This window comes from Octodon degus, unplaced genomic scaffold, assembly GCF_000260255.1.
Source record: "Octodon degus isolate 3935 unplaced genomic scaffold, OctDeg1.0 scaffold00014, whole genome shotgun sequence".
Classification (NCBI taxonomy): Eukaryota; Metazoa; Chordata; class Mammalia; order Rodentia; family Octodontidae; genus Octodon; species Octodon degus.
In genome coordinates, this window is record NW_004524590.1 from 11,165,804 (window position 1) to 11,179,201 (window position 13,398).

General features: G+C 50.0%; 1 protein-coding gene across 5 annotated transcripts in view; it reads left to right on the forward strand.

Moving 5' to 3' along the window:
* Positions 1–13,264, forward strand: part of Sctr (secretin receptor) — a 92,716-nt gene extending 79,452 nt beyond the window's left edge. For all 5 annotated transcript variants that reach the window (XM_023709720.1, XM_023709721.1, XM_023709724.1 and 2 more), the window contains 6 exons: positions 1,436–1,496; positions 3,014–3,083; positions 4,532–4,620; positions 8,009–8,135; positions 11,825–11,866; positions 12,817–13,264. In XM_023709720.1, coding sequence (XP_023565488.1) covers positions 1,436–1,496; positions 3,014–3,083; positions 4,532–4,620; positions 8,009–8,135; positions 11,825–11,866; positions 12,817–12,999 — 572 coding nt within the window. In that variant the 3' untranslated portion in view covers positions 13,000–13,264. The remainder of the gene's footprint in view (positions 1–1,435; positions 1,497–3,013; positions 3,084–4,531; positions 4,621–8,008; positions 8,136–11,824; positions 11,867–12,816) is intronic.
* The last annotated feature ends 134 nt before the right edge of the window (positions 13,265–13,398 follow it).

The window sequence follows — 13,398 nt, forward strand, 5'->3', positions numbered from 1 at the left end:
TTTTTTTTTTTTTTTAAAGAAAGAAACAGAATGAGAGTCACATATAGAACTTTCAAAGGCCAGGCACAGTGCCATGGGCCTATATCTGTGGAACTCTGAGGCAGGAGGATTGCTTAAGCATGGGTTTGTGGAGAGGCTGGGAAACATAATGAGACTCTGACTCTTGAAAAGGTAGAACAAAATTGGGCTTGGGGGATAGCGTGGCATTTGCTTAGTGTCTATGAGGCCTGGATTCAAACCCAGCCCTAATAATAATGATGATGATGATGCTAATAGCAAACATAGTAGACAAGAAAATAATATTGGAATAATAATCTGGAAATAATATTATCTAACTGAAATAGTATAATTTTAGCTGCTTAAATATAAAAATCCGTAGGGATATATTTGCATTCATTTATTGGTGCTGGGTACATTGCACCTCTAGGACGGGCAGCAGCAAATTCTCAGTAGCTACAGGAAGTCAACAGCTGCATGCTGTACAGCACAGGTGGACATGGTGGTGTCCCTCGTATGTGCAGTGAGCTCCTCTCCTGTGCTCTGCAGGACCAAGGTCCGGGTTCTCTGATTCAGTTTCTCTCTGCTGGATACACACAGCTGGTCATTTGGTCTCCTGAGGGCAGAGTTGGCTCATCTGTTTCTCATCCACATTTTCCTGGGAAATGTGGGTGGTTTACCCTGGGTGATTTACCCTGGGCTCCAGCTCTACCCTACGTCTTGCCTCGTAGGGCACCCAGTGCCTGGGACCCAAAGCACCCCTCCGAAATTCTGAAATCCTCCGAATCAGTGTACAGAAAGAGAAATTAGGGCAGGAAATGTGCTCAGTGGCAGAGTGCTTCCTAACACACCTGACACTCTGAGTTCTAGTCCCAGCACTGGAAGAATGGGGAAAGGGCAGGAGAGTAGAAAGACAAGAGAAGGAGAAGGAAGCGAGGGAGAGGAGGAAAAGCATAGAAGGAAGGAGAAATGGCAGAGTCCCATAAGCACACACAGTGGGAAGGAAGGCTGGAATGGGCACGAAATGTCAGCACATGTAGGAACATGCGAAGCAGGTGGAAGAGTGGGAACCACTATTGCAGGGCACAGGAAGCTAAAGTGTAAGGGCCACGTGGAGTAAGGCCTGCGGGTGCTTTGCATGTGCCCAGGGTCCAGTCCCTTTTCTCCCCTAGAGTCTGGCCGAGGTTCCCAGCAGACCTTTAACCCAAAAAGGCCTTTAACCCAAAAAGTCTCCATCTGATCCTTCTTCCGCTTTTCCCAGCATCCTCAGCCTCCCTAAAGCACATGGCAACACTTGGACATAATATGCCAAAGGGCTTTCCATGGAAAGCGAACCTTGATACCTGCTCAGAACTATGCTTCTAATTACTCGGCTCCCCGAGTGTGTGTTGAAGACTGAGTTTTCCTTGCTCCCTTTCTTTATGTCTCTACCCCTCAGGTTCTCCGGCCATTTTTGTGACTTCATGGGCTATCAGCAGGCACTTTCTGGAAGACGTGGGGTAAGCTCTCCCAAGGAGAGGTAACAGAAATGCACAGTCAGTCCTCCAGAACTGTGAGTTCTGCATCCACTAATTCCATCAAGAATTGAAATTGTTTGTAACAAAAATGGTCTGTGCTGAGCAGGTATAGATTACTTTTCTTGTCATTACTCTGAATACTGAAACAGTAGAACTGTAGAATGAGCATCGCCCCCACACTGCACGGGGCATTCCAAGTGGTCTAGAGGTCATTTAAAGCATGCAGGAGGGCGTGTTTAGGCCACCTACTATGCCATTTTGTGTAAGGGGCTTGAGCACCTGTAGACTGGACACTTGCACAGGGTAGTGGAACAGTTCCTATGGATACCAGTGGATGGCTCTATTTGACATCATCCAGTTATTAAAGTAGAATAGATACTTCTTTGGAGCTTTCTGGGTAAAGCCAGTTTCTAACATTAGAGGCCATAGGTGAGTGGCCCACCTGGAACAGTTGCCACTGCTTCCCTGCTGTGACTTTTCAGGCGGGCCAGGCCTGCAGGGACAGCTCTGTGCTCAGCTCGGGCGCAGGCTCCCATGCAGGTGCTGCTCGGTGGAGGGAGCCCACCGAAGGCGCACCTCAGCTGCTCCTGACCTCCGGCCATCCGTCCTGGATGGTCCCCTGCTCCCGCTGTTGAGAAGCCCCGCAGCGTTCTCAGCTCCTGGGTGGATGCTGCCCCCACAGGGCTGGTCCTGCTCTCTGAAGGGGTGAGGAAGTGGGAGAAGGCTCCAGCCCACTGTGGGGCAGGCAGGCGAAGGGAGCATGGAGAAGGGAGCGTGGCCAGGGCCGAGAACACGAGGCAGCACGGTGGCAGTGGTGGCAGGATTCTGCGTCTCAAGAGCAGTGGCGTGGCCAGGCCGATAAGTGGGCTGGATTGGGTGAGGCTCACACATGTCTTTTCAGCCAAATTTAGCCCAAAATAACTCTTCTAAAATAGTATTTTAAATGAGCAAGTTTCCTTTCTGCCTGCTGTCCCTCCTCTCCCTCCCTTCTTCCTTTTCTTCCTTTTTTTTTTTTTTTTTTTTTGTGGTTCCAGAGATGGAACCTAGGGCCCACAGTGAGCTATACCTCCAGCCCTTTTGCAATTTCTTATTTTTAGCCAGGGTCTGTCTAAGTGGCCCAAGTCAGGCTGAAGCTTGGGATCCAGCCTAAGCCTTGCAGAGCCCTGGGATTTCAGGCGTGGGTACCACATCTGTCTTCAATGTCTGTTTGTTTTTGTCACCCTAGTCACCCAAGTTCTCACACATGGATGTCACCTACCTGTCGTCTTTTACCTCTTTGAGTATCTGAGATTGCCACTATGTACCCCAGTAAATTCTGACATAGTTTTAAGACCCAAGAGCCCCCTCTCAGGTCCCCCCAGGAGAGGGGCCGGTTCTACCAGTGAAGGGCACACAGTTGTGGGTGCTCAGAGTCACAAACATGGGTCCCTGATGCCCAAGGATGCCCAGGAATGCCATGACGGTCAGCCTGGCTTTTGCTCCATCCTTCCCTCCTCTAGGTGCTGGGACATCAACGCCAACGCTTCCATTTGGTGGGTCATTCGAGGGCCCGTGATCCTCTCCATTCTGGTGAGTGGCTGTTCTCCTCTGAGCTGGGGGCCATGGGGCAGATGGAAACTGATGAGCTAGCAGGAGTAGAGGACGTGGAGGCCGAGCTCCCTCCAGGTGCGAGAGTTTCCTAAGAAGCAGCACTCTGTCAGGAGTCCTAGACTGCCTGTAATTGTTGGTCTTTCAGCAACTGTTCCCCAGCCTCAGGCTATTCTGAGAATGAGGGTGCCCCAAGGATCACTCCACTCTCCTGATGCTGGGGGAGGGAGGCTCCCATGTTGGAAAATTCCTAAACTCTCAGGCCAGGCACTAACTGAAGGAAGAAGCCCCAAAGGAAAGAAATCAGCTCCATTCCTGACCTCAGGGAAGCTCTGGATCAACTGGCAGAAAGTGGACACATGCTTTTGACAGATGTCAGCATTTGAACCTTTTATACAACCTGGGGCTTTATGCTTGCTGGGCAAATGCTCCACCACTGACCTATCTACCCCCAACCTCTTTTAAGTTATTTTAAGTATCCTTATACAGCTACACACTGCTACACACAATGGATCCAAGGATGGTTTTGGGCCATCAGCTGCTGCTTCACTTTGCAAGTTGTACACATTGTAGCTAGACACGGTCCTGCGTGGCTGTAACACCCGTAGTCTGGGAGGCTCAGGCAGAAGGATTCCAAGTTCGAGCCTAGTGTGGGCAGTTTAAAGGGACCCTATTTCAAGACAAAAACTAAAAGAGGGGCTAAGGGTATAGCTCAATACAAAGACCCTCTGATCAATCACCAGTCTCCCTCCCCACCCCCCAGAAAAGAACAAAAGAAAACAAAATTCTTTTTTTTTCTTTTTTGGCAGAACTGGGGATTGAACTCAGGCCCTTGTGCTTGCCAGGGAAGCGCTTATTCTAAGCCATTGCCCCAGTCCCAGAAAACAAAATTTCAAGTTCAACTTTTACCTGGGCAACTTAGTCAGGGCCTGTTCAAAATACAAAACAGAAAATTGGCTAGGGATATATCTCTGTGGTAGGGCATTCCTGGATTCAATCCCCAGCACCCCCTTACACATACCTGCACACACACACACACACACACACACACACACACACACACATTCTTGGGGCCCACATCAGATTTACTGAACCGTGACCCATGGGAGCAGAACCTAGCAATCTGTACCCTAACCTTGTGGTCAGCTTGGACCCACCTGGAGCTCACGAGCCATGCCAACTCCCAGCCACACCTGACCTAGACTTTTCGAGACCCACCAGGATCCCAGAGCTCTATCAGTGTGAACAACCTGCCCAGCACCTGAGCAGACCCTGGAGCCACAGCCATGAGTCTGTCTCACACACAGTGTCTGGCTCACCAGGTGCTGGGCAGCAGCGATGTACTGTCCTGGCTGTGACACCTCCCAGCCCAGAGAAGTGGCTGGGAAGGCATGATACCATCAGCCCCACCTCTGCCTTGTGTTTTGCAGATCAACTTCATCTTTTTCATAAACATTCTGAGAATCCTGATGAGAAAACTTAGAACCCAAGAAACAGGAAATGAAATAAACCAGTACAAGTAAGTGGAAGGCAAAAGCCCAGGCATGGGGTTGCCAACAATCATTTATTGAGCACCTACTGTTTACTCAACTGGTGCTAGCCAAAAAAATAAATAAATAAATAAAAATAAAAAAAAAAAAAAAGAAAAAAAAAGAAAAAGAAAAAAGAAAGAAAAGAAAAGAAAAGCTACAGACTTAGGAAAATGATGATGTAATTGGCAGGGCAGGGGTGGGGGATGGGTCTGGTTATGAGAACTCAGACACTGTGGGATGCGGAGCGCAGGAAATCTCGGGCAAGAAGCCTGCAGCACAGTTATGGAGGCCAGGCCGGGAGTCTGCTGAGCTGTTGGGACCCAGTTCAGTCACATGTATTTAGAAGGTATAGCTTGTAGAAGGAAATAACCAGCTTTCATCAGATTTCAGGGAGATGTACCGCTAAAAAATGCTTAAGCCCATCAAGATGTTAAAGAGAGAGTATTATTCTAAAAGACCTGCTGTAACCAAAATCCACAGAATGAAAGATGAGGGTTTAAACAGAAAGTGGTTTTCTTGTGGTTCTGAAAGCTGCCGATCCAAGATCGAGGTTCTGTTCCTTCTGAGGTCTTCTTCTTCAGCTCGTAGATGGCTTCTTCTTCCCTGTGCCGCCCTGTGGTCTTTCCGCTGTGCACACACCCCCTGCCCACGCCGTCTTTGTGTGTCTCAGTTTCCCTCTCTCCTGTGGACACCAAGGAGCTGGATCGCAGTCAGCTGAGGGTTCCTTTGCTTAGCTCAGAAGGAAATCAGGAATTGCCGAAGTGCAGCTGTTACTAGCTCGAGGCTCTGCCTGCTAGTAGTCCTGGACCTCCAGAGTTGCAGCTCGGGGCAGTTCCCTGCCACTGCTGTCGGCTCCCCAGCAGCCAGGGTCATAGGTCCTTTGGCGACTTTCTGGCCTCCACTTGTCACCAAATGCCATCAGTCAAGGCGAGTTGTCACCACTCGACCCTGCCAGTCTCTGTTGTCGTTCACCACTGATATTTCTTGGTTGTTGCTGGTCTCTGCTGCTGGCCTCTGGAACCTTAAGGGACAGCAGCTGCTAGTGTTACTAATAATGTAACGTCTCTGCTCATGTAAGAGCCACAACAGCTTTCTGGGACCACCCGGACAGGCTTTGTTAGGACCTACTTTGCCCAGCTCGGGGGTCATGCATGAGGGAGCGCGAGGGGCACGGCTTGCACAGGGAAGCGGCAGGCCCGTGGATGTGCCGGTCTGTACGTTCACAGCCCTGCTTCAGAACGTTCGAAGTAATGTCAGAGGTGGTTACAGGACGGAGCAGCAGCAGTGGCCACAGAACGGTTGCTTGTTTGGTAGCTGCCATATCTCTGTCAAAATGGAGGGGCTACAATTGCGACAGCCACCTCTCTGGGGAGTCCTTAAGAGGGCTGACCATGTTAATCACAAACTGCTGGGCTTCTGGGGTATCAACAGTGGGCCCCACTCCCCCTATTCTTTGCTCTCAGGCAGGTGACAGCAGTGCCTGGAGTGGTGGGAGCAGGAGAGGGGCACAGGGCTGCCTATCCACAGGCCCAGAATTAGCCACAGCGATGTTGGGAGGCTCTGGGCTCCTTGCTGGGAGCCACCCATGCAGGCACAAGGGCAGCAAGGAGAAGGCATGGCAGCTTCCAGTCAGATTAGGCTCTCTTCCCTCTGTCCCAGAGAAAAGAGAAGTGTCAGGGGCCGTGCTCTTTTGTGTCTCAATTGGATTAGATCCCATCTAAGGGCCTCATCCTAACTGTACCATTTCTTAAGAGCTCCTTGCTCCAAATCCAGTCACCCTCCGAGGTCCTGGAGGGTAAACAAGTAAACTGGGGTGAGAATAGGATTCAGCCTGCTACAGACGCTGAAGACAAATTAGTGTCTGACAGAGACTTGTGCCATGATGTCTTGCTCTGAGAATTAGGTGGCAGCCAGGATTACTGGTGTCAGAGTTCCCATGACATTGCTGAGCAGGAGGCTGTACGAGTTGGTGGAGCTGGGATCGGGAGCAAAGTTGCCAGATGGAATAAGAGATGTCAGGTGACATCTGACATTTGAGTAAACAACAAATAATTTTTAGGATTCATACTCCCTGAAAGTATCCAAGGTATATCTGAAATTGAGATTTAACTGGGCATTTTTTTTTTTTTTTAATTTAGTACAAGGTCTACAGGCTTTCACTACATAGATCGGACTTGTAGTGATCCTCCTGTCTTCAGCCTCCCAAGCGCTGGGATTACAAGCATGCGCCACCATGCCTCATCTCATTTACTATCTCAGTGCACCCTGGGGGTGGGGCTGGCATGGAAGGCCAGGGAATCAAATCCTGGTCCCTAAGTCTGCCTAAGCAGGCGCTTTAGTCTGCTGAGCTATTTGGCCGGCCCTGCTTTTTGTATCTTTAGTTGATAAATTTGAAAGCGCTGGTTTGGAAGAAAATATAAGAACTTTTCCTTATAGATATCTATTATTATTATTTTTAAAGTATACAAAATAGTGATAGAAAATAATAGCACTAGAAACAATACAAGATTTCACTAAACAACGCAACAAGAATTCAGCAATAGTTGCTGTATTACATGATGTTATCTTCAAGTTAGTTGTTCAGATTACCAGATATGTGTAAGACTCATTTAAAGAAAAAACAAGACAAAACAAAACAATAACAAAGCAGTTGTAAGAAATTCAAAAGAGAAAAAAAAATCAGAGTAAAGAAACTTCTTTTTACTACATTAACTGCTTCTTTCAAAAGATCAGCAGAAACTGACAATACAATTATCCAAACTTCTGCATATATACCTAAATATAACTTTTTCTCATCTTTCATTTGTCCTTTTCCTCGTCCCAGTTTTTCTTCCCCATTCTTTCCCAATTTCTTTCCCTTTCACAGTATCTGCTGTACCTTTTAGATTCTCATTACTCTTTCAGGTTGTCACACAAGCGAGATAATATGCTATTTGCACGTGTGGATCTGCTTTAACTTACCAACATAGATACATATTGTTTAAAAAATAACAAAGTTGGCTTTGCTCATCATGTATGAGTCACCGAGTAGTAATCGTAGACCCATATTTAATTTAAAAGTTATTTCAGTGTTTCTGTAGCTACTGATAGGTGCTTAGGATCCAAAAGCTTTAGGGTTGGTTGAGCTGGTGAGCACTGTGTCTGTGGGATGAGTATGTGGAAGGCTAGGAATTTTCCAAAATAAAATTAGAACAGGCGGGGTAGGGGTTGGGAGTGGGGGTGGTAAGGTTTTTGCCAAATATGCCCTCTGTTTGATCCCCAATACCACAAAAACAAAAACTGAAAACCAACAAGCAAAAATGTGGAGACACGGTTGCCAAGGCTCAAGTGGCCATCACTTCAAGCAGGAGTGGCAGTGTGCCCTTGTGTCCCCAGGCGCCTGGCCAAGTCCACCCTCCTGCTGATCCCCCTCTTTGGGGTCCACTACATCGTCTTTGCCTTCTCCCCGGAAGATGCCATGGAGGTGCAGCTGTTTTTTGAATTGGCCCTTGGCTCATTCCAGGTATGTACTGGCGACTGTGTGGCGAAGGGAGGAGGTCTCTGTTTCCTTAGTGAGAAGGGTAGGCCATAGAGACAGGAAGCCAGAGCTTCCTGAGGTTGAGGTGGGGCTGGGGTAAGGGACACCTCACTGGCAGGGGCCCACACAGGGCTGGGGACGATCTGCTTGTGCTGTGTGTGTGACCCGGAGTGGGACTCTCCAATTGCCAAATGGAGATGAAACTGAGGGAGTCTGACTCCGGGGAGCACAGGGGCAGGCCACCCTGGCACACTGTTGCACAACTCTCTAGAGCCTGCACAGTGCCTCAAAAGCGTAAACAGCCAAAGCTGAGCCATCAAAAAGCCAGAGGGAGGATTAGCCCTGTGGGAGAGGGCCCGAAAGCCTTCCCGTCTTTGGACAGAGAAGTCCAGAGAAAATGTCCAAGCTGAAAAAGCCACAAGCAGCAGCATCAGCATGTTACTTAGAATCAGTGAAGAGATTCAGGCAGTTGTCTCTGAGGAACAGGAAATCGGGGTGGGGTGTCAGGAGGCTGCTGGATTTTAAAAATAAGAATCATTTGACTTTTTCAAACCATGAGCACATGGAACTTATTAAAAATAAAAACTGACTTTAAAAAGAAGGTGGAAAATCACCTACCTGCTAACTCCAAAAGATACTGTGATGTTAAAAACAAACAAAATGAACCATGTTTAAATAGAACAGAGTCTTTATTTGAATCCCAACCATCGTGACGTTATTTGCCCATTTACTCATAGATATTTCCTTCCTAAAGGAAGATGATGCCATTTTGGGGAAAAACACACAAAAGTAGATGAAGGAAAAGTGAAAAAAAAAATATAAAGCTAGCTGAGCTCCTACACAGAAACAAATTTGATAAAGCTCCTATCAGGGTCAGGAGATGGCTCACCAGGAAGTCTGAAGCTTCCTGGCAGCCTATAGCAAAGAGAAAGAACGTGTTTCAAATTTTACGGTCTGTGAGATGGAGCCAAACTGGGCTGCGAGTATAGCTCAGTCAGGGGAGGGCACATAGGCCCCCACTTCCACCCGCAGCCCCAAAGGGAAAGCTGGGAGGGGATCAGACCACTGCCATTTGCCCAAAGCAGCTCCATGCTTGTAGGCTGTCCGGTCTGCGAGAAGCCTCTGTGGGCGGTGGGCTTTCCTAAAGGAGCTACCCTGACCTCACCCCCAGCCCACAGTGCAGCAACACTACCCTGCAGAGCCTTCTCCACAGGAAGCTTCGGCAATAGGGTGGGGCTCAGTGCACCCCTCATTTTTAGGGTTCTGTGTAGTAGCACAGCCAGAAGTAGTAGCACAGCTCCTGCTCCACTTACAAGTTCCAGGAGCAATGCTGGAAACATCCTTGCTGAGACTCGGATTGTGCCCCTCTGCTCTCCTCTGAGCAGCTCCTTTGCCCACAGTCCCAGCAGGGCCCGACCTCCTGAGAACCCGTGACTCTTCTCCTCTTGGCCAGGGAGCCTTCCCAGCCATTGTGTGTGTAGTCCAGCGAGGCTGGATTCACCATGACCCATTCCACAATTGGGGATGTTGAGGTCAGCGCAGGGGAAGAGACTGACCAGCTCACACAAGTGGGCAGTGACCAGGAAGAGGTTGGAGACCCAGAACTGCCTCGCTACCTGCTCAGGACTTCTGGTCCCCAGATTAGGGTTTGTGCTTGGGGGTGTCGACTACTTAGGAGGAAAATATTTGGCTTCTGTTTGGGAAACTGCCACGAGAAAACCAAAAGCACGTTCTAAGTTGTCCCAAATGACCATTATGAAGGAAACAAAACTACTGAAAGTTCTAAATGATAAGGACTTAACACTGTCCACAATACCATTATCACTATCAAATACTTTTAAAAAGTAAAGCAAATGAAATTTCTGATTGCATGAAATAACATTTGCTTATTAGAGGAAAAGAATGAAAAGTAAAAAAAGAAAAATTTAAAAGGGCTGGGCTATGGCTCAGTGGTAGAGCACTTGCTTAATGTTTGAAGGCGCCAAATCCCCAGTATTAGAATGAAAAAAGGATCAATCTATAATTTCATAACCCACAACTTCTATCAACACACAACTTCTATCAACACACACACACACACACACACACACACACACGCGCGCGCGCGCACACGCACATGCACGTAGGTTCCTAATGTGTATAGCTTTGTGTCCTGCGTGCTTTAATCCTCCGTCATGCCTTTCTTGAATATTGCCTGCCATTAAAATTCTGCAAAGGCCTTCATTTTTAATGATCACATGATAACTGTGGAACGCAGTGAGCTTGGTGACTCCTGTGAGGCTGCTGCCCCAGCTGCTTGGGGCACAGCTCCCTGCCTCGCCTAGGGCTCCTGCTGACCCGGACAGTGAGGATGTGTCCTCAGCTCCTAGGACAGGGAGACCAGCCCAGCCGCTAGCGCTGGCTGAGCACACACTGCTTCACTCTCCAGAACCTTCTGTGGCTGTTTCCTTACCTGTGAGTTGCAGGGCCCCTCTCCCTCCACCGCCTACCCGGGGCTTTACACAGAAGGGCACGGAGGAATCCAGGGAGCACAAGGACTCCGGCCAAGCTCTGCTGCAGATCTGAAGCCCTTAAGCGTCTCTTTTTCTGACAGTGGCTCCCAGAAGATGAAGCCCACTCCAGCCTTCTGGGGACCTTTAACAGCTACTCATCTCCCCCTCTCTGACCTTCAGGTGCCAGGTAGAGAGCTCAACCTGGGGGCAAAAGCTCCCCAGGGAGTGGATGTGCAGCAGAACACAAACCACAGCCCGCAGGCACTCCTGCCCTGCAGAGTTCCCCGTCTAGGCAGCAGCCCCTGACACCGGAATTCTAACGTGGACTCTTCTAGTTTGTCACTCATTTATTCAAATGCCAATATCCGGGCCTGGCTGTCAGCTCAGCGGTAGACAATGTGCTCAGCATACTAAGAGGTTGAGTTCAGTCCCCATGAGAGAAGGCCAATATCCCTGAGCAGTGGGGATGAAGGGCTGGTTCAGGTTGTTGAGGTCCTTTCCAAAGCAGTAAATACATAAAGGCAGACCTGGGTGGGACTAGGGAAGAGAAGCCAGGCCACCCAAGGTTACAGCCATATGCGCTGGCCCCTGGGGGAACAGGGGTCACCAGAAGGGCAGCCTGCCAAACAAGGACAGGTGGAGGTGGCACAGAGCTTGCTAAGTGCCCACCTGCCCCTAAGCAGGGAGACCAAGCTGCCTCTGGTCTGTACCTGGACATGGTTTTTTCTGACCACACATTTGTTCTTGAGTATGGAAACTGTCCATGTTCCAGTGTCTCCACATTTCTAGCTTATCTTCAAAATAGGTCTTCCACTGGCCTGGCTCTGGCCCTGCACAGTAGGGCGGGAACACCCCTTCAGGTGCTACTTAGTCCTGCTGCTCCCAGGTAGCCCACCTTACTGATGAAAGTCACTGCCAGCTGTCCCTTTCTGTCACTGACTCTACATATGTTTGAACTCCTGGTAGACCTTGGGAACAACAGACAAAAGGGACTCAGTCCATGCTGGGTGGCATAGGTATAACCAGGGGCCTGAAGCGGTAATTTTCTTAAGGTGAGAAAGGTAGAGAAGAAAGTCTAGAGTTAATGACCAGGGGACTTAGGCAGGAGCTATCTGAGGAGTGAGTCCTGGGTCCAGCTACCCAAGATGGTGAGCCCACACTAACCCCTGCTCCCCCTGGCAGGGGCTGGTGGTGGCTGTCCTGTACTGCTTCCTCAACGGGGAGGTAAGTGTCCTGGGATGCCACTGTGCTCCAGTGAGAGCTGCTGGAGAGGGTGGGGGAGGGTAAAAGGGAGCAGGCTGGCCTCAGAGTGGGCCTGACCAGTCTCCCAGAAGTCTGCGCTCAATAGGAACAACAGGTTCACCTGGAAGGTGTGCTAAACACGCCTGGCCCTGACCCCAGTTCTGACTGAGCAAAAGTGGATTCTATAGGTCAGGGGCCTGACAGAGTTTTACTGAGCACGCCTGCTGATTCTGATCTGTGGTTTAGTCCAGGAAACACAGGAAAAGGGTGCAGTTCCCTCAAGAAGAACACAGGTTCCTGACTGCTAAGCTGCTTGTCAGAAGGGGTCACTGCCCTCTCTGTCCTTAGACTTGCCTTAAATGCAGTGGGTGACTAAAAAGTGCCTATGGCTCTATCTTCCAAATGACTCCATGGGCTGTGCATAGAGCATTCGGTCAGGCCAGCAGCCTGCAGGCACAGAGGCCAGGCCCCCAGCACTGCTTGTACATGATGTCCCTCTGTCTGGTTTGCCATGCTCAGAGGGAGTGGCCTCTGATACTTTCCAAAAATGGAGCATCAAGCCTGGCCTCAGAAGTCTGGTTGCTTCTTTGAGGTAAAGATTGTAAAGGAAATGATCACGGAGCAGTTCTGTGGCTCTGGATGGCTGCTGAGCTGGGCTGACTATGAGCATCCAGGTGTCCCAGGGCAGATAGGGACATTTGTGTGTTATAGCTGGGGAGAGAAACCACAGGTCCTGTCTAGGGGACATGATGTGATGAGGTGGCCCAGGCTGCTGTGGTCAGCTGGAGTGGCCTAGAGGGGGGAGACGGCCAACCATCTAGGCAGGAGTGGCAGAGCCTTCTGGGGGTTCAGGCCCTGTGAATGAGGGGGTGAGGCCCAGGCTCTGGCACTGGCTGGCCCTCTCTCCCTAGCTGATGGATGATCTTGGGCAGGTGCAGCTGGAAGTTCAGAAGAAGTGGCGACAGTGGCACCTCCAGGAGTTCCCACTGCGCCCCACAGCCCTCAGCTCCTCCTTCAGCAATGGCACAAGTGACCCCATCCATCGCACCAAGGCCAGCAGCAAAGCCAGCCCTGTAGGGAAGAGCCGGGGCACCTTCAGGGCCGGCGTCCTCTGAGAGGCTGCAGCAGGGCTGTCATGGACAGAGGATGAGGCAGGTGTGGAGAGGGCTGGATACTGCTGCAGGACCTGGAGACATCTCAAGCTCTGCACTGTAGCTGAGAACCTCGCCACACCACCCGAGGCCTGGGACTCAGGCCTGAGGGACTTGGAGCACCATGGGCCAGGACCAAGGCCTGGGCCTTGGTCTGTGTTGCTGCTCTGGGAAGAGCAGCTCAAGAGCCCAAGAAGGGGCTGGGAAATAAATGGTCCCCAGGCAGAGACTTGTGTGTGTTTGTCAGCCTTTTCACCCCAAAACTCAAGGGGAGGGCTACGTTGCGGCTCACTCTCTAGTTCCTTCCTGCAGGGAAAAGGGGCTTCCCTGAGTCCCAGCTCATTTTCAGGGACAAGCTTAGCA